Genomic DNA, 27206 nt, shown 5'->3' with positions numbered 1-27206 from the left:
GGCGTCTAAAGGCCAGTGCGCGAATTATATTGTATATATACCGAATATATACATACACATATGTATACCCAAAAATACCTATAGATATATAGATACATTCTACATATGTGCACAGAAGACAGTCCACGGTATAAATACATATATATACTTGAAAATTTATACTACATACGGTAGAGGAGGGAAAACCAATTTTTCAATTTGACGAAAAGTAAAAATGTGAAATTTTGTGTGTGATTGTGTGTGAGCTGGTCATGAAAAATTGCAATAAGAAAAGCGGCCATAAAAGTGAGAAAAATGTAAGAGATAGCGAGTATCTGTATCTCGGTGTGTATCTATAATAATATTATCCCGAAAAATACCATATATACGAGGAACGAGAAAACTCAGCAAATCGTGGCAAAATTTTCCTTATTTCAGATGGGCACATATTTCGGGTTTTAGATTCAGGTTCGAAATCGGATTGAGATACAACTGTGGTCTTTGTCTTTCTCGATCCCTAAACCAAAAGCAACAATCCCTATCCCATCTATGCTATTTAGTTTTTGGGGTATGTTTTCTAGTCGGTGCCTCTCTTGGCTGCTTTTACTTTTTGTTTCAACTGCTGCGATGCTGCTGAACTGCTGCTTTTCTGGTCTTTTGCTCAAATAAAAATTCCTCTTGCGTGTTAGCTAAAAGTTATTTATAAAAATTTCTTTTAATTTTGTTTTCTTGCTAGTTGGTGCTTTACGAGATACGAGACTTTAAATACGGCGATCTTCGCCTGCCGATGCTCTCGAGGAATTTTTCAGCTCTCGCCGCTGCATTAATGCCGCCAATGAAAAGAAAATGCGGAAAAACCGACAAAATATTACAAGTTTCCGCCTTATACACAAATTAGATCTTGCAAATTAGCGAAATTGAATTGCATTGCATGCTAATGGTAATTAATTCAGCATATATCATGATATTTCCTCCTCCGGTTTTTCCCAAAGTTCACCTCTCCTCGTGCTCTACCAATTTTCCGCTTGGCCAGATTTTCCCTGTCTGTGTGTGGGTGGCACTTGAAAATTGCACAAAGAAGAAGCCAAAGCTTCAGTTCCAGAAAAACATTACGTATACGCCGGTTGGAATTAACTTGGCTTAAGTGCATCATTATGCCACAGCCAATTGAATTTAATACGGGCCAGGCGAGAATACATATATATACTAACAAAATAGTGTCCATATATGTATGCAAGTCCTATCATTTGTGCAATAATGCATTAAATTTGTAAGGCAAACACGGTAGCTTAAGCATAATGGTAACTGCCATACTTTCCTTGTTAGAAGGTAATCGAATAGCCCAGGCATCCTGTGCCCAAGATTTATGACCTCATTAATATCCAATCAACCTGTTCGGGCCAAATCGGTCGCTTGTAATTAAGCTCCTTGGCCGGTTGGTTGGTTGTTCGGTTGGCTGTCTGTCAGTAAACAAACTTGAACATCACCAACGCCTTTCACCACCTGCCCCAAATGGCAATTAGGCAGGGCATTTATTTCACTACAGTGTTTGTCAAATGCAATATCCGTGAAAGTGGACAGCCGGACGGACACGGAGATACTGGCAGACAAACAACGAACCTGGCCATGGCAACAATGTCACAACTCAAGTGTCAAACAAAAGGCGACGATGGCAGTGGCGAAAGCAACCAAAACAACGAAAAACGGTGAGGAGATTCCGAGGTTCGAGATTCAAGATTCAACATTCTCGACCAGGGAAAGTGCGGAGCTAAAATATAAAAATTTGCATCATTCTATTCTATGACGATAGTTGACAACAAAGCGCACAAATATTTTGCAATGGGCTCGCTTCTATGTACGTTTTGCATAACTCAAACAAAGTTAAGGGAGCTTATAATTTTAAACAATGATATGGTTTATAAATAATTTTAAAAGATTTAGCTACTTTAAAGTAATAACAATTAAGCAGCCAGCTAAATATTGCATGGAAATGTCTTAGATTATCTATTGTTTAATGCGTTTAACGCCATATCCTGTGAAATTTTGAAATAGACCTACAATCAATAACTTAATAAATCAAATCGACGCGTATTACCATTATTAATGGCCTTATATATAGTCTAATGGGTAAGCGTTTTGAGCGGAATTTGTCTCAATCCGTATATTTATCGTGGCTATTCCAATTTTAGAGCTCATTATTCAGCTGCTCTGCAGTTCTGGCATCATCTAATGTAAACTTTTCTCGTATTCGGTTCCAATTTGCAAATATTAGGTTTGTCCGTGGGGACACTTTGAGCGGAATTCATCATTTGCCGTTCGCAGATGCCTTTGGTAGTACGAACGTTGGCCATTTTCGTGTGGCGGAAGCTAGAGTAAATGAAAACTTTTGGCCTGCAGCTCTTTCGGTCGCCGGCATAAAGAGCCAAGCGTTAAATTCTTGTTTCCACCAGCCCAGCTAGAAAAGTTTCAGGTTTTCAGTTGTTCAGCATATGGCGGTTTGTTTGTGTGGGGTGGTATTCCGGTTTTGCGGGTGTGTGGGTGCTAGCCAACAACTCTGTGTGTGTGTGTGTGTGTTAGCCAACTTTCGTGCAAGCAAAGGAAATGCTTGACATGTCTTGTTCCTTTCGCTGGCGCTCTTATTTTATTTAGCATTTTTATTTTTTCGCCTTATGTTTGGCTTGTGTTTAGCCCGTGGCATTAACAAAAGAGCGAAAACGGAAAAATTACGCGAACAGAGAACTGTTTTGCTATATACGTTTATCATTTTTCCCTTCCTTTTTCCCAACATTTTAATTATTTGCCCTATCTTTTTATTTAATTTATTTTTTCCGCTTGCCTTATGCTTTATGCTCTTGTGAGCCAATTTGAACCACTGACCCCCGAGGACCTTCAACTTAACTTTTTTACGACTGCCCGTTTTCACTGTCTGGCGTTTTGATAAATTGCATAAATATTATCGCCAGATTCACAGGAATATTTAGATGAGCAGAAACAATAAATCATGCGATTTATTTAACGCAATTAATGCTGATGTTGATTTGGGTTGGCATTTGTTGGACTGTCTGCTTCGCTGTTCTACGTTCATTGAACGGGCACTTTTTGACTTATTGACACTTCACATTGCCCGACATTATTTGCCTTAATTGCTGAAGGAGACTGCTATGCAGATACATATGTATATATGTATGTGTATTATTTATTAGACTTTAGACAACATAAATTCGCTTTCTCATTGTATTTTCTGCTCGCTTTTGTTTTAATTACCCGATTTGTATATAGACGAAAATGTTGTTTGGCAGTGAAGATGTTGATTCTAATGCAATAAATTAATGTAATTTGTTTGATATATGAAGAGGTCAACAGACCACAGAGATATTTCTGTTTTCGCAGATTTTACTTTGTCTAAATACTTGGCATTCCATTAACGTTTCAATTCGTATGCCTACATATACAGAATACATGCATTTCGAAATTATTTATGATTGGATTAACACAGTCAATTAGTATAATTAATCTGATGTATAAAAAGTATTTTATATCTGCTTAGCTCTATATACAAATTAATGCATTCCATCCAAATATTAACAAAATTTAGTTTGCATCCAATTGAAAATTGTAAGATTTAATAAATGCGTTTTTACTTTGATAAATATCGCATATATTATTGCATGTACTTGTGCATGTTTTTATTAAATTAAATATTTTTCAATTGATTGCATTGAACCCTTGAGCATCAACGTTTCACCTAGGAGATGTGTCATTAATGCTATTCAATTAAGACCCATCAGTTTTATCAACAGGGAAATTCGTTCAATTTTGCAGACAATTGCATTGAAATTGATTTACTGGCATTTGAATATCCATTTTGCGAGTCTGGGCGGAATTCTCTTAAAACACAAATAATTTGTCATTCTGCATACGTACAAATGTATATTCGATATGTTTGTCCTTTGTTGCTGTGCTGACACTACTTGTTCGCTTACCACCCACTTTGCAGCCACCCATTGACATTGAAGCTTGAATTCAATTATGGCATTGCATTTATTTTATTTCTCGCTGGCCAACACGATTTTTCATCATCGCTTTATGGCCGCCCATTAATTTCTGCTATTATTCTCGATTATATGATGAATTTACCGCTTGGCTGGATCGCAGCGCTCGCTAGGAATTCCAGTGGACCGGGAAACATCAAATATTTTGAGACAGTCGCAGAAATAACTTGGCCAAAATGTCGCACTTGACTTGACCCAGAAAAACATTCTCATTTGCATATTTACATTGCCTATCTGGAATTTATTGTTGCTGTTCCTGTCGAAAACAGCAGCAGCAAAAAATAAAAATAATAAAAGAAAAGTAGAAGTGAAAGATATAAAGGAAAATATTTTCCCTTTACGTAAACGACAGCGATGCAAGAAATTCCAAACTGACGGAAAAGCAAGCGCAGATATTTCAACAACTTCTGACTGCCAGCGAAAGGGGGCGTCGTGCGGTGGATAGGGAGGGGCGTGGTCGCCGTCTTCACTCGTGTTTATCTCTGCCGGGTGCCATCCTCATCGCATTCGCATAGTTAGTTGTTTCGCTGCCTGCTCAATGACATGTGCTGTCTGAGTGCCAAAAAGTAGGAAAAAAAAAGTAGAAAAAATAAATAAATAGCAAAGGCTGGACGCCTCGCAATGTTATTGTATCTTGCAGATGCGAAATTGAAGGCATCGGGCAAACGGCAAATGGCGAGCGTTGAGTTCAGCGCACTTTGAAAACTGTTCGTTGCCCTGATTTTGATTTTGGATTTGGATTTGGCTTTACCCAAACACACATACCCAAGATATATAATACCAGAAAGGAATCAGTGCTACTCTCCCGTTTCTCATGCACTGCGAAAAAGAAGATACCTATTTAATCTGAACAATCTGAGAACGTTAGTTTAAAGTTTAAGAATCATTTAGGTGAAAGTGCTTCTTAAAACTACAATATTTGTGCAAAAGTTTTCTTAAATTAAAAACAATTAAGCAAGGCTGTAATATCAAATGGTTAATCTTTTAATTAGTGCATAAAGTTTTATAGCTTTTTAATTTATATAATACCATCACATTTAAATTGATATTTATTTTTGTTTCTCTGTAAGAGGGTGCTGGCCATATAATTGCGTGTACAGATTATCTTATTTATATGTGTGAGAAGTAAGTGGATGCGGGGGGCTGGGGGAGCTGCACGCGTGCCTCGCGCGTTTGTTATGCATCTGTGTAATCGTATCTTTAAGATACAATTGCAGCCAGGCATTTTTATTGTCGATGGCGGTGGTGGTGGCGGTGGCTCGTGCCCAACTTCGCATCCGCAGATGGCCCCCGGCTGCCTGGGTTTCTGTTGTGGTTACACTTTAATTTACTAGCCATCAAGTGCACATTTATAATTGGAACGATGCCAGCTAAAGGGGGGACCCTAGAGTTGGCTTCTATCTGTTCGTATCTGTAACCCGGTCCCCTGTCTTACCTCCTCCGCCACCTCGACCATATTTACTGGGGGTTTCCCTTACACTTGCCTTGCCAGTCGGTCGGTCATAACTGTCAGAGACAAAACGCTGCAGCTTAAGAGCAGGCAAGTCCTCATAGTTGCACTACTGCAACTGCTCCACAATGCTGATAGATTAGTTCTCTAATAGCAACGCAATCCACATCCAGGCAGCACAATACCCGCAACGGAGGAGGAGATGGCGGTTAGGTGGTGGCATCACAAGTGACCACTTTAAGCCAGACACTTGGCGGACCTTCAAGGATGGTCTGCCGGATGCGAGCCAACTCGGTGGATTATTTTATTTGGTATTTCTAAAGATTTCCCCATGGAAACAATGACATGATATCTGTAGAATCTTGAAATTATTTTTTAAATTCTGCATTTGAAAGCAAGTCAAAATATCCGTTCATCTTCAAAATTCCTTACCCTGAAAGTATATTTCTGTCGTTTATGACGACTTTAAGCATCTCATCAAAAGCAAGCCCTGAAAAATGTGTATATATTTTGATAAATTATTGCTCAAGACAACATTTATAACCAAATTAAAGATTTATGACACTGCGCGGTAAATATGGTGGCCCAACATGAACACTTCCTTGTCCCACACTATCATTCGGTGCAACTGAGTCCTCGAAATCTCGCATCCTTGCTGGGGCATAATTAAAAACTGGGTCGAGTGTAGATTTTCGGTAGCCCTCGACCTTTTATGCCAGCCAGCCCCAGGGAAAAGCGCAGCCACATTTGCCAGCAACTTTGAAGCAGATTCTACCCTTACATATGTCAGTTGCAAGAGCGATTGCCTTCGCTTCACCCACTCGCCTCGTGGATAATTAATTGATTGCCCATTTGATTGAACGTTTGATGGATGAGGGCTGTCCGAGTGTATGGCTCAGTTTACTAACGGATTTCCTATCTCCTGTCTCCTCTCCTTCTCTTGCAGTAATTTGCATCGGCTGTTAGTGGAGCAGCCTCGACATCAGACCCAGTCCCAGCCCCAACCCCAGATTCAGCCCGGAAAACACTAGCAGTACCAGTCACCGGCACCACAATCTCAGACAGATCTGCAGTCACATCCATATCCGCAGACATGGTGATAAGCAAAACCGATGGAACGGCGGCCAATGGAGCGGCGGGAGAAGCGGAGGCCGCTGCCCCAACTGGCCTCGATGCCACCGGGAACAGTCTGGCGCATCCTTCGGGAATTCCGCAGGATCAGATAGACAACATCATGAGCGGCATCGCCAACACGGGCAACGTCAAAATGAACAATCACCGCAAGAAGTTGCGACAAAGGAAAGTGACCCCTGAACCAATTTAGTCCATATTAAAACTGAACTTCAAATCTACACTGGACTCATGACTAAGTGAATACCTGTATGAATATATTTAATTTTAATTATCTTCCCTGCAGATTTGATATTATTAAGAAACTAGGACAAGGCACATACGGCAAGGTGCAGTTAGGTATTAATAAGGAAACCGGCCAGGAGGTGGCCATCAAAACCATCAAGAAGTGCAAGATCGAGGCCGAGGCGGATTTGGTGCGCATCCGTCGCGAGGTGCAGATCATGAGCTCAGTGCATCATCCCAACATTATTCACATCTACGAAGGTAATTAAGTTTAAGCTAAGTTTAAATAGAGATACATAATTATTGCTTAAACAACTTGCAGTATTTGAGAATCGTGAGAAAATGGTGCTAGTCATGGAGTTTGCCGCTGGCGGCGAGCTCTACGACTATCTGTCTGAAAGGAAGGTTCTCACCGAGGAGGAGGCGCGACGCATCTTCCGTCAGGTGGCCACCGCCGTCTACTACTGTCACAAGCACAAGATCTGCCATCGCGATCTCAAGCTGGAGAACATACTGCTGGACGAGAAGGGCAATGCTAAGGTAAGATCAACTTAATAATAATAATGCAATAATTATTATGAAAAATGTACCTTCTATAGATTGCTGATTTTGGGTTGTCGAATGTGTTTGATGACCAGCGACTGCTGGGCACCTTTTGCGGTTCCCCACTCTATGCCTCGCCGGAAATCGTGGAAGGAACTCCATACCAGGGACCCGAGGTGGACTGCTGGTCACTGGGCGTGCTGCTCTACACGCTGGTCTACGGATCCATGCCCTTCGATGGGTCCAATTTCAAGCGACTGGTGAAGCAGATCAGCCAGGGTGATTACTACGAGCCAAGGAAACCGTCGCGAGCCTCCACTCTCATCCGGGACATGCTGACCGTGTGTCCGAGGAAACGGGCCAGCATCGAGCAGATCTGCTCGCACTGGTGGGTGAACGAGAACGATAATGTGTCCTGTCTAGATCTGGCCGAGGATCTGGCCAATCAGACCCCGGTGCGATTGGATGTCCTGCTTTCTCTTACGCCAGCCACAATCACGGCGGATCAGTTGGTGGTGCCATCGGCGGAGGGAGCAGCTGCTGCCAAGGCGGCGGCCAATGAACGCGTTCCTCGCTCGCATTCGGTGGGTTCGATCCGGGACATGGGACCGCCGAACACGGAGGCAGAACGCCGCATCCTGGACATGGTGGCCGGTGAGTCGATGTCCATTCTCCTGCTTTTCGCTTCTGAAATCGCTTGAGTGGTCCCCAGTGTGAGAGATAGAAGTCCCAGTGCAGCAACCCGCGCAGATATGCTTCTGTAATAGGATGGGTCGATTTGGGCGGACATAACAAATGTGTAATCTATGGGATTAAATTCAAGTGTTGTTTGATTGTTTAATTTAAGAAATCAGAAGACTTCATAGATTACAATCTTGTTCAGACTATGGTCCATCAAATCATTCCACCCTATTGTGTATATAAATGGAGACTAACTGGCTGCCCAATACACACCGACACCAACCGACCTATACCCACTAACTGATCCTACTCCTGGAACCAAAATCCAAACACATAATCCCATCACTTGCGAGTGTACTAAACCATTTGAAACTAAAGTCATTTAACCAAACTCATTAAACCACGCCACCCTTTCTCTCTCTTTCTCTGTCTGTTTCCTGTTTCCAGCTGGAGGAGAAGCCGCCTTGATGCCCTCACCCACCAGGACCATAACCCCCGCCCAGAGTCCGGTGCAGACGAAGAGGAAACTGCAGCCCACTGTTTCTACGGAGAATGCAGCCGGAACCATAGCCAAAAAGAAGGAGAAGCCGGCCAATAGCTCGTTTGTGATCAGCAAGGATGGTGCACCACTGACTGAAGCACCACCTACCATCATCGAACCACAAGCCACTCTCATGGAGGCGGAGACGATTGCCAATATACCCGAGGAGGTTCCGGTTCCCAGTTACTCCCAGAAAGACATGCAAGCGGTGGGTGATCTTTGCGATCTGCTGATGGGAGAAGGATCCAATAGCACCGCCACAACTGCAGCACCTGCACCACCGGCACCTACACCTGTTGCTCGCCAGCCCACCAGGGGAAAACTGGATGCCGTTGTTGAAACTCCCGAGGAAAAGGATGCCACCAAAGTGATCAAGAAGTTTGTGAACAAGCACAAGACCGCGGATCTGGTGAATGCCATCAATGAAAGTGCCTCCAAGGCCGCAGCGCCGGTGAGCGCAGTGGCCCCTCCACCCTTCGTCCGCAAGTGCAGCCTGCAGGATGAGTCCACACTGAACAAATTCAATGCGGAGCGTCGAAAATCGCGCATCCTAGAAACTGCCGAGAAGTTCCAGCCTCCGCCACCAGTTGCTGCAGCAGCTCCCGAGAAACCCAAGAAGCTCAGCATACCGGGTGTTAGTGTGGGCAGTTTTAAGAAGGAGTTTGAGAAGAAGGCCACCAATCCGCCGGCTACAGAAGGACCTACGCCCGGTGAATTAAGGGCACAGGAGCAAGTTGCAGCAGCTGCAGCGGCCGCCCAGGAAGCTGAAGCCTTAAGCACCCCGCCACCATCGCCAGTGGTGGCCCAATCGCTGGAGGGCAGCGATTCCAAGAACTCGGTGGCCTCCATTTCGCTGGACGAGGCCCGTCGCTCCATGGAGAACTCCATTGCCTTGCTGCTGCAGGCCCAAAACGAGTCCAGCAAGGAGGTGGACCAGCTGTGTGCCCAAACGGAGACCATTGGCGTCAGTGAACCGGCTACTCAGCAGGAGCGCGAGCGTAAGTTGAAGAACGCCCGCGCCATAATTGGAAATGCCATACAACCAGGTGAGTGATATTGGCATGATAGATTCTAAGACTAGTGATTCTAGTGATAATGATATCCGTAACTAAGTTAAGCTAAACCACGCAGCGCTTACAAGTTGACTACTAGCATTACTTAGCACTAGTATCCAGGATCTGGTTGTGCGTCAGGGTACAAGTCAAACAACAAAGTTTTATTATTTATCCGAATTTATACTTTTGAATCCATTATGCTTATTCAAAAATCAGTTTTGATTTCCAAAACGTCCAGTATGTTTTAGTTTGTGTTTATATGGGCTGAATTTTTGTACATTTTATTTTGTTTTATCTTACTTAACTACAACAATAGTTTGACTTGTACTTGCCCAAGACCTGGTGCCATCGTCTTGTTTTCTATATTTACTTTGGCATATATATTTAATTCCTTTCCATTTCCAATGTGTATGTGAACGTTTTGCAAGCCGAGTGCTGCATGGATTATATTTGGCTTTTGGAATATAATCTCCTGCTCACACTCACCGAACTTCATCTGAAGAGCCAACAAATCGAAGCGAATCCTCCTTTCCAATTTGCAATTTCGCTTGGCCAATCCACAAAGCCACAAAAAAAAATGAAAATGAAATCCTCAAGCAAAATATACACTCGTCATCATCATCATCGAACTCACCTGTCTTTTGTCTTTCGTTCCCTCTTGTGCTGACTACCTCATTGTTTTGGGGTGGATCGATTCGTATGAACTTAAATATTAAAACTTGAAGTGAATTTTATGTAGTTAAAGGTTATATTATAATTGTCAACGGAAATTAAACTTCACCCTATCCACATTTAGGACATCATGTTTCAATATCTTTGTGTAAAATATGATTTAATGTAATGTAAAGGGAGATATTTAAAGACTATTGTTAGAATTCCAGAGCACATTTTTTCGTACTGATCGATCTACCCTACCTGCCATACATGCTCATCATATTCATTGACTCATCATCTTAATTTTAGTGATACGCAGGCCAACACCATTTTATGGCATCGGCAACGGCTTTGGCAATGGCATGGGTGGTACTGGTGGAGCGAGTGGTGCCAGTGGAGTGGGTGGTGCGCCAGTGAACAATACACCCAAGCGCGCACAGAGTGGCAGCAGTTTTATGGGCTATTCGGGGGCCACATCTCCGGGCAACGCAGCAACATCACCACCTATTTCTGGACCCCAAACGGCACCGCCAGTGCTAATATCACCGAATGCATTGGCTGTGGCCAAGCAAACGATACAGCAACGGATTTTCGGAGGTGGACTACCCAGTCCCAATAATCTGCCAGCAAATCGAAGGCCAGCCACCTGGCAACCGCAGGCATCCTACAGCACGGCCAGCATTTTCCAGCCGCCACAAAGTCAGAGTAGTCCCTTCAAGATGCTGCAGCAGCAATATCAGCAACGTTGCCAGGAGGACCAGAAGCCAAGTTGCCCATTCACGCCGCCTCCATCTCCACAATATGCCGCCAGTCAAGCCTGCGCCGCCCAAGCCAACAGCAACAACTATGGAGGCAACAGCAACAGCGGTGCCAGCGGCGGCAGCAGCAGCAGCAACAGCAGATGCAACAGCAGCAACATAGGCAACTGCAACACGATGCCTAATGTCAATTACAATGTCAATTCGCGCACGAGACCATTTAATCATAATCAAGCTCAAGACACACTCAATACCAATGCCAATACCAGTGCCAGTGCTACATGTGCCTTGCCTGTGGCTATGTGGCTGAAATGTAAGTCTTGGCAGCGGCTCCAAAAAACAGAAACCCCACCGAATCCGTATCCGTATCCGAAACCAATACAACCAACAACAAAAAACATGTGCTTTGTGCTATGTGTGCCTGCTAAAAAACAAAAAACCGAATCAATCCACTCAATCCGTTTCCGTTTCCTGTTGCGTTCCTCGATTATTTGTATTTTTTACGCTCCCTTTGCTATATGAACACTGGCTGGCCTTGGGAAAAAGTCCAAGGCTAATCAGTTAGTAATTATCCTGGCTTGGTACTCCTGGCTTTCCCTATCCAACAATTCACACCCGGAAAACCCCAAATCTTTGGCTCTACCTTTTCCTTGGACGTTGTTTGTTCTCGATGTGTGGTTGTAGTTCTCGTTGTTGAAGTTGATGTTGCTGCTGCTGCTGTTGCAGTCGTTGTTGTTCGTGCTCGTTGTTGTTCTGACTTTCAAGTAGTAGTCTCGGCTTAACCCCCTAAAAACACTTAGGCGCGCCTTAACCCTCGAACTGCATTCATTTGGCCTCAATGACAAGTTACTATTGTTGTGTTCTCTTACTGTTACTGATGCTTTAATTGCTTACTTGTTCCTCTTGCACCATTCACCATGTATATAGTCGATTCAATTAACTTAAAGTAATTGTTGTACTTTTTAATCTGCAGCTTCACCGGGTGCCGAAGGACCTCCAACTCCTCCCGGAGCGGTCAAGACATCAACGGCTTCGATTACCCTGAAGTCAGCCACCCTACCGCGTCGCAAGATTAACGCCAAGGCGGAGGTTCAGCTGGACATTAAGCCGCGAATTCCGGAACAAGGAGCCCCACCCCAGCCGGCCATGCGTTTCAGCACCGAGATGCAACATCCGGTGGCCGATCTGCGCAGTGCCCCGCCCCGCGAGGGCCCCATCCCCTACAGCCCCATCAAGACAACGCTGCAGGCGAGGGCCACCAGTCTGGAGCCCAAAGAGCATGTCATCACCATCCAGCGACCGCCCACGCAGCATGCCTATGGGCGCACCAGTTCCAACACAACCACGCGGTGAGTACGGGTTAAGAGACGATGGTCATATAACTCGCGCTTTATTGCCTTTATTCATCACTTTCGCATCGTTAAGAAAATTTGATGTAATTGCTTAAATGGGCGTCCAAATTAAGGGATTCAGGCTTACAGTTCTCGAATGGCTTTCCATTTGATTCGGGACCGTTTGCTTAAAGTTAAATATATGTAGGGATATGAGAAGACCTGCTAAAATTGTTAAATATGATTGAAATTGAAAATTTATTCATATACGCTTTAAATACTAAATCAACGCCTTAATTTCCTGTGTAAGCTTATGATTGATTATGCATGTTTCATGACCTTTTGCAGTTCCGGCTCGCTGTCACGGCAGTCGACAGTGGAATCCGAGTCTGAGGGGACCACCACGGCCACGAACATGTCGCAGGCCACCATTACGAGCACCTCGCAGCCCATCAAGAAGAGTCCGCGGGAGTTTATCATCCCGATTGCCGTCGAGGGAGGCGGCTTCATTACGCCCCGGGAACGCAGCGTGGAGCCATCGGAATCGAGCCACACCACCAGCAGCCGCTCCACGTTCACCCGACTGCGTCCATCCCGTCGCATTGGGTAAGGCTTTAAAGTTTAAGTTTCGCTTGGCCTGTGCAGTTTTCCTGACTGAAATTTCATTTCGTATGCAGCTCACTGTTAAGCGAGGCAGGCTTCGATGAGGGCTCGCCATTCCAAAAGATGCGCACCACGTCGATAACCCGGGATGGCGTCAGCGGAGGAGCCGAGGAGGAGGCGCGCTTCACCCCGCACCGACTCAGGTTTGCCAACATCCTTAACTTCCGATTATCCCTATCTTTATCAGATAGCTTTTCCTCTGGTCTGCGTCAAGGGAAATTGTATTCGTTTTCAAATATATCAAACCAATTGGGATTTAAGATTTTCAATAATCGCTTAAAGTTATTCAATTAAAATTAAAATAAAATATATATATATATATATATATATATATATATATTTTATTGTAATACTTTTTCTTTGAGTGCACGGCATGAATACGTAACAGGATTGCTAAATTGAATCCTCGCAGCCTCCTTGACTGCCGTTTGATTCGGTTATTCTCATCCTTATGCAAATCTTCTTTTTCTCCTATTTGACACACCCGCAGAAGCTCAAGACCTGTCAAGAAAATTAGTCAAGACAACGATTCGCAAAGCTCCAACGAGGAGGACGATGACGACGACGATGGCTTCGAGATACTCACGGCGGAGAATCTGTTCTCGACTTTGCTGCAGCGGGTAAGACGTCATCTGTCCGCCATAATGTGGCCCATCTCTGATCGGGATCCCATGCTCCTTTGCACACTTCTAGGTGCGGGCCCTGACGAATCGCCTGAATGTCAACAGTGACCTGACGGCCGGATTCCCCAGCCATTCTAGTCGCCTGCTCACGGACATTTCGCGGCAGGCCCAAAGTCACAGTCCATTCTGGAGCCAGGGCAGTCCCTTTGCCAGGTGAGTGTGCCCCCACAACGGTGGGAAATTGAGGTTGAAGTGGACCGGAGTTGGAGTTGGAGTGGCAACTGAAAGTTGATTGCCATCCAGCCGGCTGCCAGTCAGTTAGTCAGCTTATGCAAACGTGTCACGGCACTGGCTCTAGTTAATAATTTCATTAAATTCAGCTGGAGCTGACTCTCCCGGAAAGTGAGTTGACTAAGAGCCGGCTTCTGTTGGCCAAAGACGAGTGCGATTTGCTTTTCAGCTTTAAGTCCTAGCCTAACCATTGAATGACTGCTTTAACTACATCCACCAACATTAACTGCATATTTGTTGTCCATTTCTTACATGCTGCCCTCCACATGCCTTCCATCTAACAAAAAAAAACAAAAAACTCACCAACCATGCTTAAACTAATTATCCGCAAAGTGTGCTTAGATCTCAAGTTAGTTATACCTATAGCGAAACGGTCGAGAAGAAGAAAGTGTAAGTACCAAGGTTCGAAACGACTTTTTAATAGGTCGAGAGCTTTTAACCCCATGCCAAAAGTACAGTGACCAAATTTAAACGATTTTTTAAGATTGATGAGCTGCTTATAATATTCATGAATTTAGCTGATTTTAAAATCACCATCATTTAAATTTGGTAGTAAGACTCACTGTATGCTGCCTTTAAGCCATCTTAAATCACACTTCAGCCTCGCACACTTAAACCACCATCCATCAATCCATCCATTCAACCATTGCGCCCTATACCTGGCTGTCTCTCACCTGCTCCTGCACCTCCTCCTGCTTCCAGGTGCGGGGAGCGCTGGTTGAGGGCCTTGGACATTACGGAGCGGCTGCGTCGTTGGCTGGGCCATGCCCCCCAATGCTGCCTGTAAGTTGGCAACGTGTAGCGTACCGTACCGTGTGTAATGTGCAAGTCCCTCGGCAGAAAGGTCGATTAGCAGTGAATTCGCTGATGTATTGTTCTCACCTGTGTCCAACCGTTTCCAACTATCTGATATCCTTCACAGCCGCCTGAACAGCAGCAACAGCAGCGGACTGGGTGCTCCGTGGCGGCACAGCATGTCCCGGGATCTGGGCAGCGACATGGAATCGATGTTCTCGCGCACGGGGGCCACGCTGCCAAGAGGTGAATATCACAGAATAAAGAGTAAATACCTAGATCAGTAGTGAGACACGCCATTCAGAGTCGGAAAAGTGCCGGCGATTTGATGCCGCAACGATGAAGCCACACAGCCAAACAGAAAAGAAAAGTTAAACAAATAGTAGAACTAAAGAAATGCGCTGCAACGTATGCTACGTAATTAAGAGTACTTTCAATTTCAATATGCCTATATTGTATACTTAAACCTGTTTTATTTCAAGTAGTTTTTGATGTCTGCTAAACAAAACAAACAATCAACTGAACACAGATCACCGATCAAGTGAATTACCTTGTCTTATTAGTCTAAACCTTATATTGTCCCACAAATCCAGATAAAACAATAGCCAAACAAAAAACACACAACAATTAATCATAAGTGTCTACTGTAATTATCAAGTGAAAATGCCAATTAATACTTAAACAATGACAAACCATTATTTCCGTTGAAGACTATATTTATTTGATTTACTGTTTTGTGTGCGCGCACATTTCTTAATTGCATAATTCAATCTCTATCAATATTCACTCTATATCTATCTCTATCAAGTGAACTATCTATAACTATATATATCTAAATGCTGTCTGTCTTAGAAAACCACTCTTTTGTTATTAACCCATAATGCCGCTGACGCTTACAAACCTATCTATTTATTGCTCAACAAAAGAGGCGAAATCCACCCCACTTCCTCCTTTAACTTATGCACTATTTATTTAATTATTATTATTTACCCCCGTTTATTATTTGCCTTTCAAATTTTTGTTCTGCACTCATGCAATGATGATGAAATAAAGTTACAAAGCAAGGAGGAGCCAAGAATTTGTTAAGTCAATAAAAGTGTAATCAAATCGTATTCAAAGTTCTGTATGCAGTAACATATAGAGAAACGCTCAAGGAATATATATATTCATGTATGGCGAACCCGAATCAGGCTTAACCCTTGACCTAAATGTTATGCGAATTGAGATGATGATGAAAATGAGAATGAAAATGTTGATGGCGACCTGAGGAGATTGTACTTATTGTTAACAATGAAATAAACTAAAGCGAATGAAACCAACACCTAATAACTTTACTACGTTTTGCAGTGAGAACAACCACATAGATGACAATAAAAAAAACAATTCAAAACGAAAGAAAACAAAACCTTTTCTTATTTTATTTGAGGTGACCACTGAGATTTTGTTTTCGCAACCAAAAGAATTGTTCGATATAAACATTCTTTGGTAAATTAATTGTTGTACAGTTTTTTATGCAAATGGCCCCGCTACCTTAAATTTGTTTTAGTTTTACCAACTCGTTATATACAAATATATATATATATTTCTAGATATATATATCTATCCCTCACCAACAACAAACAAACAAACGAACTACAAGTTTTCTAATGCGCTAACCCAAATTCCAAAGACAAAGTTTCAAGTTGATTTTCCCAGTTCTTTCTATTTTTTGATGTTTTTTATTAGTTACAAACAAAGCCGAATAATCAGTAAACGAAATTAAAACCAAAATTTGTGTTGTACAAGAAGTTTATTTGTTTAACACCACTAAGCTCACACGCACACACATACCTGCCAATACAAATACATGCGCACCAACCTACCAACACACCCAAAGCTTCTCAATGTAGTTGACTCTGTCCACGCTGTTAAAAAACCGCCAACCAACAAACCAGCTAAAAACCAACCAACCAAAAACTAACTTGGCACTAAAAAAAATTGTAAAAAAAAAAACAAAAACAAATATCTGAGTTCTGGGCTTTTTTTTGGATAAATTGTAAATCGAGTAATTTGTAATTGTGATCCCAAACGACAATCTCTTTTGATGTGAAACAGAGTTGATGATGGGGCCAAGAACCCAAGAAAAAAATGTCCAAAACTTTGAATACGATAATGTACAGAACTGAAACTCTCTCAGCTACTAATCAAACTTATTACGTTCATCATCATTCCATACCGTAGAGAATCCCTAACCCGAAAGTCATGACCAAATGCCATCTCCGTAGTGAATCGTAGTTAGTAGAGTGTTACTTAAGTGATTTGCAATTCAATTCACCAGCCGATGATTCGATGTATTACAAATAATGATTTTATTATTGGCCGTTTACACACGTTTCGTACTTACTTTCGTTTACAGTTGGTTTAACTACTTTAACTACTACTACCACGCCCACAAAGCATGTTATAACCATTAACCAGAGTCCGTTCAGAACCGCCAACAAATCGCATCCGGGCCATTTCGCCACGTCCACGACCACGGCCAAAACGGTGGCCGTAGCCGTTGCCGGCGTTCCGAAGCAGCTAACAATAACCACCACGACCACCACCAACAGCAATTGCAGCAGTAACAACGCAAACGCCAACGGCAGGAGCAGACCGCCAACAGTCATCCCGGCCATAACCGCAACCACACCCCAGCTGGCCAAAACCACTAGCAGCACCGCCACCATCACCGCCACCGCAACCGAAGGCCCAAGGAAGCCATAAGCCAAGCCAGCAAGTGGGTGGTGGTGTAGGTGGCTGGTTGGTGCTGCTCCTATTAGACTGCCCAAAAAACAAGTTCCATTTTTTATGTTGCCAAAATTCGATTAGCATATCTGTTCGTTGTTTAAATACTTGTTTTCACTTTTGCTATTTAATTGAAAAACTTTTTAATTAACTGCCAGCCAGACGAGCAGCTGGAATTCGACTTTTAACTGTTAATATATTTTTTAAAATTGAATGGAAACCGTGTAATTTTTATTTAAGGCAGCAGTAGCGCAACCACATTCCCTCAGTACAATGAACATTGTATTATTGTGATTTTGATTTTAAAATTAATTTTAAACCTCAACGAGTTACTCATACTCCAGTCATTTTTACTCAAATCCATTCGCCTCAGTCAAGCAATTCCTCTGGCGCAAAAGCTTCAAGCATACCAACTAAGCAATACTTTTACTTAATATCTAATACTAAAATCGGTAGATGAAAACTGAATACCCAAACAACTGATAACCGAGAACTAAACACTTAATCCGAAGAACCATGAAATATGAAACTATTTTTATACCAACACCAAGTGAAATAAAACATGAAATCCAAATTGACCAGCATTTTTGTTACCGCCCGTTTCCGTATTCCTGCACGTAAGCTAATCCCAGTTGTTTTTTGATTTTGTTAACCTTTGTTGGATACTCGTAATCCTACATCCTGCAAGTTTGTTAAGTGTTCGAGTTGAAGCTTCTCCGCTTTGATTGCGTCTCTGGAAAGTAATTCTTTTGGTTGCCAAAACGAAAACGAGAAAAGTTTTCAGATCTCTGGGGCTGATGAAGTGGGGCAGTCAATCAATCAATAATTGTACTCGCCATGTAAGTAACCCTGAATAATTGAAGTCTATCAGTTAATTTGGCAAGTAAGTGGAGTTATTTTTCAATCATATAGACGTTTGTTTTGTGTTCTATGAGATAGACCACATCATTATATTGTCTATGGCATCTTACCCATTCACAGGCCATCATCAAGGCAAGGGCAAGCCCAGTTCAGCTCCCGCCCAAGTGGAAAAGGGTGCCACCACGGTCTCTTCAGGGAGCACTGCAAACAGCGATGAGCCCTTGGACCTGGCCGATCTGGATCTTTCGAGACTGCGTCTCAGCAAGAAGGATTTGGAAACACTGTCTAGCATAACTCCTGGATTGCCCAAGTGTTTCCAGGAACAGCTACTTGCAAAACTGCCACCCACTCAAGCTCGCAAGCTATCACGCACCCTGAGCGTTCAGACCAGTGCACCCAGTAGTGCCTCCACTCCCAAGGTTTACAAGCGCAGTCAAAGTAGTGGAAGGGGTTACCAGCCGGAGCAACAGCCACAGGAGGAGCTGGCTAAACCACTAACCACTGACGCGCCCAAGACGACTTCAGCGAGTACAGCGATTTACAGGCGAAGCCTCAGTCGCAGTCAGGCACCCACGCCAAATTCTGGTCAGGATGCCGACAGCCGAGCAGCCCAAACGGCTAAAAGCCGCAGCAGCAGTGTCTGCCGAGATGACTATGGGAAATCATCACTCTGCAGCAGCAGCATTTACACCAGCGACATTAGCGAAAAGTACAAGTACTACTCGCCGTATTTGAGCAAGTCCAGCAATGTAAGTCCATCGATAGCTTCAAAGGATGCCCCAGAGAAGCGGTACAGTGGCGGACTAGGACGTCCTCCGAGTGGCTGTCTCTCGCCTCCACCGCAATTGCCGCAAGTTGCTGCCACTGAGGGCACCAGTTCCCTAAGGGTTGGACGTTCCTCGCAGCGTCGGATTTCCCGCTTTCTGCGTCCCGACTTCTTTGATGAACCTAGGGATCGGGAAACCCAGAGCATGCTTAGGGAAATACGAGAAAAGTCCATCGATCGCCAGGATCAGGAGCAGACCCAGGCACAGGACTTGAGACGTCGCAAGCATAGTTTGCCCAATGTGGAGCAAGCGGAGCAACCTGCTGAAACGGCACCCATTAGATCATCCATGCGCCATTCTCGCAACAAGAGCATGGAGTTGTTTACAGATGCCGAATCAAATGGCCAAGTTAGGGATGCTGTAAAGACATCAGCATCCCGGCAACGAAGTGTTTCGAAGGCTCGAGAATTGGAAACGGAACTGGACAAACACGAACTGGCGGATAAAATCCTCCAGGAGTTGCAGCTACTGTCCGCTGTAAGAAGCCAACATGATCAGACTCAGGAGTCGGAGAAAGCAGAAGAGACATCCACCATTAAAAAGATAAAGAAGTTGAAACCCAAGGAATCCAACGAGCCAGAGGCAACGAAAATCGCGTCAACGACTACCTCAAGTACAACCACTTCGGTGAGGAAGGTTAAGAAGGTGGTTAAGAAAACCGACGAGACCCCCAAGACACCTGGATCTGAAAATGGAGATCTCGCTAGCTCTGCACCAAAGGAAACGAAATTAAAGCGTCCCAAATCCTATCCCATGAAAGATCTCGGATTAAGTCTTAAATCATCAACCGATCTCCCAGAACCGACTACATCACTTCTACCCACTAAATTACCCAGCAAACTCCCTTCAGGGAACACCAATGAATCCGCAGTGGAACCAGCTCCGCGCGAGAGTCGCCTGATGAGGCCGAAAAGCTACCCGGCCACCAAACTAGCCACTCCTAAGGAACTGCGCAAAGTTACACGAAGTGGAGTTGCCATTCCCACAATAACAGAAGCTATACCCACTCCCTCGGCTATGCCAACGCCCACTAGTTCCAAGTCCACTTCGGAGGAGAAATCGATGTCGGCCACACCAACCGGAACTATGTCTGCCGTAACGGATGCCAAGGATACAGTATCCTCTTCCAGCGACTCGCGGCCCACGACCATTAAGAAAATCATTAAGGTGTCGAAGAAGTCCAAGCTAATGCCACCTACGCCAGTGACACCAACCACGACTGCTACCACCACTGCAAGCACCACACCAGTAGAAAGCTCTAAGGAGTCTAGTCCGGTCATTAAGCCCAAGGAAAAGTCACCGGAAAAGAAACCCAGCAAGGGTTTGCTTTACGCTTTGGGACAGAAGTTTGAGAAACTACGAGACTCCGCCATGAGCAAGGAGAAAAAGGCAGGTTCTACTGGAGCAGCGGCATCTTTGGCCTGCACCCAAAAGCAAGGATCTCCCGAAGAACGCAGCTATCCAGAAAAGTATAAGAAATACGTTTCGGATACAGAAAAGTCCCAACAAAGTGGACTCTCCGACGACAAACGGGTGGATAAGCGATCCCGGTTTGACACCATGCTACGCTCTTTAAGGGAGAGATCCGTACCCAGATCACAGCCCAATGGACGCGTTAGTCCGAAGCGAGCTGCCAGTGTGGAAGAGCTGCACGCAGGATGCCCAGAGGGGCAGGGAAAACAAGGCGGAGCAGTTAACAAGATGTTCGGCGGTTTGTTGCGTCGATTTGACAGGGAAAGCAGTGAACAACGCCGGGTGAGAAGCACCCGATCCACCAGCAACATAGAGCGACAGGTTCGCGAGGAACAGGATCAGCTGCTGGACGCCTCGCTACCAACATCGCCAATCTATCAGAATGTGGTAAAGAGCACGAAAAGCAAAGTCGCTTTAACGGCAAATGGCGAAGAGAATTGCAATTGCGAAACAGCTTGCCCAGATTGCAGGCAAAACAAGGGACAGAAATTGACCACCAGCGGTGCTCCAACCAACACAACAACGCCCAGCAGCAAGGAGAAGCGAAAGGGTCTGATGCTTGATCTGGCCAGCACAAATGTGCCCGGCAGTGGTGCCCCCAGCTCGGTGACCACCGCCACCACAACTACCACAAGTGGAAGCAGCTATCGGGGATCTAAAACCAATCCGGCTTTGATCAATGGAAATGGAGGACTGGGAATGGGCATCTACTCGAATCTGCCACCCTATCCGGGAGCCATGAAAAGTGCCAGCTCCAACAACAGCTCCAGCCAGCAGTCCATGGAGAACGCCACCAACAATAACTCAACAAATACCAATAATAATTGCAGTTCGCAAACTTCTGGCTATAGAACCTCATCGGCACACGAGATTAATCGGAATAATCCGCTCTTGACGCCCTCCTTCGAAAACATTGCCAACTACTCCTCGGACTCAAGGAGCTACCAAGATGACTGCGCCTCCACCTCGACTTTCCTATCGCCCACCGAAGAGCCGGAGTTGTATTTCGACAATTGGTCCATATGCTCCGAGGACAACTACATGTTGCACGCGACGCCCTCGCCCACAGTTTCCCGGTTGTCAAGAGCTTCCCTGTCCTCGCCCACTCGTTGCTCCGAGAGCTCTGATCCCAACGAAAGTGTGATCGACAGGATTAAACGGCGAAGCTTTTACAGTAGATTCAATGAGCAGAAAAAACCAAGACGCACCAGCAGCATAGTCGGTCCATCGGCGGTGAGGGATTACTACCGGGAGCAACAAGCGGCAGTTAAGGCGCGCTCCAGTAACAAACTGAATGCTCCGGACATGGATCCACCACCAAGAGCTCATTCGCCGGACATAGCCCAGCAGTTCTTTAGACCCCTGAAACTGAGTCCCGTGGGAACGGAGCTAAAGCCACCTGTTTACCGCTCCACCTTGGACTACTCTGCATCATCGGCGGGGGCCACCAGCAAACCAAGGAAGAGTCTGAATGACATTAGAAATACCTCGCCCTCTTTTCTCAGCAAACGTTACGAGACCACCGATTACAGTTCGGTGCCAATGCGATACAAGAGCTCCTCCAGCTCGAGTCCAAGTAATGGAGCCATTGCCAGCGGCTATTACAACACCTACAATCCGAAGCGTAGATCTTCGTATACACTTAATGGTAGTCTACCTACAGCGACCAGTGGAAGCAGTGCAGCAGGGAGCAGCCACCTGGATGGATACTCCACCCTGGGCAGGAGATCCCTTCGTCCATACGACCATCGAACGATGTCCCTGCTGGAGCCACCGACCTCGAGCAGCGGTCGTAGTGGCGAAGGGGCTTCTTACCAAAGGCGTGAAGCAAGGACACCGGTTAGAGACTACACATCCAGCATTTCGCGGTGAGTTAAATGACTTTCAAGAAGAATTAGTGATTACAATTTGATATGTATTCCAGATCTGGATCGCGTTACCGCACTTCATCGGCCACTCGCAGTCCAACAAACATTTGATGTACCACACCGCAGAATGGCTTCTGCATCTTCTGCTACTACTCCAAACGGAAGAAGACGAGTCCTGGCCACGGAATCGGAAGTGGGCACGGACATGACCAGGCCATGAGCACGCCGCCCAACACCACAGCCTCATCGTCATCCTCGCGTGCCAGCAGCGGCGGCACTAAGAAGCAACAGCTTCATCCCGCCCCCATACAAAACCATCATTACCACCACCAAAATGAACAGCACAAGTTCTAGACTGGAGCCCCGAGGTTCCCTGCGATCCGATCCCAGATCCCCAATACCATTCTACCCAATACCAAACCTCCCACTTAGGCATAAAATTTTTTGATAATTTTTTAATGGAACTTAGCCAAAGTTATATACTCTAGTGCAGACTTTTGAACGCTGCCCCTAGTCGTAGGTTTGTTGTAGTTTGGATATAGCGGAGTTTCAGCCATAGATCGTGACTCAATAATGCACATTTGCATATATATATATACGATTTTCAAATGATTGTGCCTTGGTTCCTTCGGCGGTTTTAGATTTAGCCAATAGCCATAAAACGTTGATTTTAATCTATAAGTGTGTAAGCGGAACGTAAGCGGAAACAGAAAGCGAAAAAGGGAGACAGGGAGACCGGAAGTAAACAAGAGACGTGTTTCACAATATATGTATATGTATTTTCTATGCTATTTTTGTGAGGATACCTCGCGCCGAAAATGCGTTAAAATTTCTATTATATAAATTTTAACAACAATTTTTTTGCATTATACAGAACTGATGGATTGTTTTCAAGATTTGAATAGAGTTTAATAGCGACAACTTTCGTTTGCTAGGTCTATTGATGTTATTGAAAAATAATAGAAAATATGCGAGTTGGTAGCGAAACGGAAGAGTGTTAGGTAATTGTAGCAACAAACAATAAGCGAATTTAAAAAGCAAATTAACAGAAACACGGAACAAAAAGTAATAGATCTAGAGTTTTGGGTAGCATCCGAATTCGAAGTTCAAATTGTAATTAGAGCGTGAGCACGAAAAGTGTTTTCTAAAAATAAATAAAAACCAAGTCACCAATTGAATGGCTCTTATTTGCATTTTTTCCCACGATCAGCTTTGCTTCTGGAGCTTGTAAGTAGGCATGAACGGAATATAGTAGGTCCACTTCCAACGACGAATGGCATCCATGCCAAGCGGAAAATCGTAGTCGGTGGCTGTGCCATCATTAACATTATCATCGCCCAGGGGCATCTCGTTTGCCCAGTCGATTAGGCCCCTCTCCTCCGGCGTTCCCGGGATTATATTGTCCAGCAAGCATCCCAGAACTCCACCCACGAGAATTGTAGTGCCCAGTAGCACCGATAACGTTGAGTCCACGGTCTTGTTTCCGGTATCAATAGCTCCAGGGTTCTTCTGCATCCAGCGGCACAATACCATCGGGAAAAATATGGAGAGTCCGAGTATGTAAAGATTCCTTGCGGACCGCAGATCCACATACTGTAAGGTGGATAGCCCGAAAGCTATAATCATGCCAAACATCACGCAAAAGATTCCGCCCACCACCGAGTCGGGAATGAGAATGAAGATGGCTCCAAACTTTCCAATTACCCCCTGGAGGACCATTATCAAGGCAGCCCACTGGATTACACGTCGGGATCCAATCTAAAATGCAGATATTTATATTTTCATTAACTTCAACTTTATGGTTCTGTTTTATATAGATTACCTTGGTGACCCCGATGGCGCCAACATTCTCTCCAAAGGTATTGGTTCCATTTCCAGCTCCCCACAGACCGGCGAGGACAGTGCCCAAACCCTCGGTACCGATCCCGCGATTGATCGCATGGAGCGGAGGCGAGTGGGCGCCGGACATCTGTGAGACCGTTGGATAGTAGCTAAGTGACTCCACCGTGCAGGCCAGTACTCCGGCCAACATGCCCAGCACGCCGGACAGCGTCACCGATGGCCAGCCAAACTGTCCCGGATAGGGCACATAGAACCACTTTGCACTGGTCAGCACATTCAGGCGAACATCCGTGCGAGAGGGATGTGACGGAGGAAAGAAATCCGTGGCTGTCAGAATGCCGCACAAACCCCACATTATCATAATGGTCAGCAGGACGGGAAAGAGGCGGAACAACTGGAACTGGCGAACCTCCAAGCCGTGACCCTTGCGGTAGGCCAAGATAGGGACGGGAACATTCGACATTATTTGCGAAAAGAGTGTCAGCATTCCAGTGGTTCTATAAGAAAGATGGGACCCCAAAAAAGAGATTAATAAGCTATAAAATTTATAAAAACGTTTAAACATTTATCATAGGTACTAATGCTTTTTTAATTGGAAACGGTAGACTTTGGCAATAGAGTATTTCGTCCGTATTAAATCCAACTAATAACTACTATAATTATCTGGGCAAAACCCAGATATAGTGCTTTCTATCAGTCATACTCACCCCACGGCAATGCCCCAATGCTTGGAGGCGGTTTCAGCTGCGTGCTCGAATAGCGTTAGACCCACCAGGGACACAGTGGGTACAATGGTCAATGGAGTTACGTACTTAAGGATTTTTCCCACCAGACCAGTGTAGCCCAGGATAACTTGCACCATGGCGGACACGGCAATTGCGCCGGATAGCTCCCGCATACGCACTTGCCATAGTTCCTCCCGCTCAGCCTCGTCCATGGCATCCATTTCGGCCTTCTCCGGGCACTTCCACTGCGGCAGGGCCAAGATGGCAAGGGTGGGCACCAAGAACGATATAGTACCGCCCTGAACAATGGGCAAACGGACGCCCCACGTGGCCTGGAAGTAGGTAACGATGCCCGTGACGAAAATCATCGTTGAGATGATGATGCCCCGGTTGGCGTCCTCATCGGACATGCACAACGCCGGCGTCAGGATGAAAGGTATGGAAACAATGGCTCCAATCATGGTCAGGTAGTGCTGGAATGCGAGGAAGATGCTCAGGTACCAAGGGGGATTGTCGTTGATGGCGTAGAGCAGTTGCGGCTTGGGTTTCTCATTACTTGGAGGCGTGTTAGCAGCTTGAGAGTGGGACTTGGACGCATCTGTCTGGAAATTAATCAATATGCAACATCCAATTATTCTCAACTAAACACTGCTCAAAAGACTCCATTTTTTATTTTATATAAATAGTTTCTTATTAATTAAATGCCTTTTTCAAATTAGCATTTCCCTATTTGTAAAAGGATGATCAATGGGCATCGTACAATTTCAATTTGTTACTATCAATTAATTAATACTTCAAAGTAAAATCAATAATATTATTGATCAGTGTAATTATATTTTCTTAATGCAAATATCTATTTGTTTATGCAACTGAGTGGTTTTTAGTATCGGGCATAGAGATATTCTCCCATTTTATTGTATAATTGCAGAGTACGGAAAATTCATTGTTTTATTTATGAGATTTGCTATTAAAGTTGTGAATTTATTAACATAACAATATGGTTTAGCACGCCCCATGGGGGGCGGAATTTAATCTTGGCCCGAGTTTGACTGACGGCTCTGGTCTCCAATCGTGATTAATTGAGCGTTAGTATCAGTGCTGCGATCGCAGGCGCCGATTTTTTCTCAGCTTGTTGAGATCAGTGATTTTAATCAGACCATAAATTAATAGCTGATGAGGTGTGGTGGTACTTAATAAATCAGCTTGTTGTCAGCTCCAGCATTGCGGACCGAAAGGAATGCGCCGCATAAATATGACAAATCGTTTCGATCGGCAGTTACTTACTGCCACAGATCGTTGAGAAAATAATTTGTGAATGAACTGTTAATTGCTGGGTGTTATCTCAGCGTCTTACCCTTTGAAAACACATATGTATAGTACATCGGCAACAATTAAGTGGGAAATGCAATTGAGTGAAGAAGTGCCAAGCAAAACAAAATCCGATAAAAATCAAAATAGGAACAGATTAATTGGGAGAATTCCTCTTACATAAAACCACGCGTTCAGTTATTATGGTTATGCAAGGAAACATTGGACTTACGGCGTCCTCGATGGTAACATTGTTCAGCTCCATGATCAGGCGAGTTCACACTTTATATCCGCCATAAACTAATTGGGCTAACGCACGAAAAAGACTCCCGAAGAATTCCGCTGTACGTCCGATCGCGACAAGGTCCGGAGACTCAATGGCGAGATCTATCAATCTGAAATGTTTTATCGCAGAGAGCTGGAAGCCTTCAATTAAAGAGCATCTGATGGCACTGGTGCTCTCTAGAATGGTTCTCTACACAGAACAGGGCATGGTGAAAGTGAAATAAATTAACTTGGCAATTCACAATTCATTACAACTCAAGTGCCAAGAAAAATTAGCTATAAAGATATTTAAAAAAAATTCAGTTTTTACCAAAGAAAAGTACCTTAAAACAAAACCATCTCAGGTGAGCAACCGAAAAACATCGCGAAGGGATTATAATATTTAATGATTCCCAATTAAAGTGACAAAGTTGGCATCATAAAGATAAACATGCCGAATTTGATAAAGTAGTATATATTATCTTTCTCTTTCGTTAGAC

At 44.4% G+C, this 27206-nt stretch overlaps 2 protein-coding genes across 11 annotated transcripts; one reads left to right on the top strand and one right to left on the bottom strand.

Annotated features, from left to right (window-relative positions):
- Positions 1 to 23740, top strand: LOC6606966 (serine/threonine-protein kinase par-1). 10 transcript variants are annotated; one of them, XM_032720511.1, is made up of 16 exons: positions 1 to 128; positions 6428 to 6780; positions 6899 to 7098; positions 7160 to 7377; positions 7437 to 8034; positions 8509 to 9648; positions 10621 to 11382; positions 12043 to 12418; positions 12749 to 13006; positions 13078 to 13206; positions 13554 to 13683; positions 13757 to 13899; positions 14311 to 14367; positions 14900 to 15018; positions 18520 to 22567; positions 22624 to 23740. In XM_032720511.1, exons 2-16 carry the CDS (start codon positions 6575 to 6577, stop codon positions 22676 to 22678), a joined length of 8439 nt encoding a protein of 2812 aa, XP_032576402.1. In that variant the 5' UTR covers positions 1 to 128; positions 6428 to 6574; the 3' UTR covers positions 22679 to 23740. The 10 variants fall into 10 exon arrangements, with proteins under 10 accessions (XP_032576402.1, XP_032576403.1, XP_032576401.1 ...); XM_032720512.1 differs by having other exon boundaries at positions 1 to 296; positions 14320 to 14367; XM_032720510.1 differs by having other exon boundaries at positions 1 to 296.
- On the bottom strand, positions 23325 to 26926 carry LOC6606964 (solute carrier family 23 member 1). Its single transcript, XM_002031721.2, has 4 exons — positions 26675 to 26926; positions 25117 to 25736; positions 24390 to 24906; positions 23325 to 24325 (listed from the first exon to the last, which is right to left on the bottom strand). The coding sequence occupies exons 1-4, from the start codon at positions 26705 to 26707 to the stop codon at positions 23774 to 23776; spliced, it is 1722 nt and encodes a 573-aa protein (XP_002031757.1). The 5' UTR covers positions 26708 to 26926; the 3' UTR covers positions 23325 to 23773.
- Positions 26927 to 27206: the final 280 nt, after the last annotated feature.

Source organism: Drosophila sechellia, chromosome 3R (assembly GCF_004382195.2).
Source record: "Drosophila sechellia strain sech25 chromosome 3R, ASM438219v1, whole genome shotgun sequence".
NCBI classification, from domain to species: Eukaryota; Metazoa; Arthropoda; class Insecta; order Diptera; family Drosophilidae; genus Drosophila; species Drosophila sechellia.
This window is presented reverse-complemented; position numbering and strand designations above follow the sequence as displayed.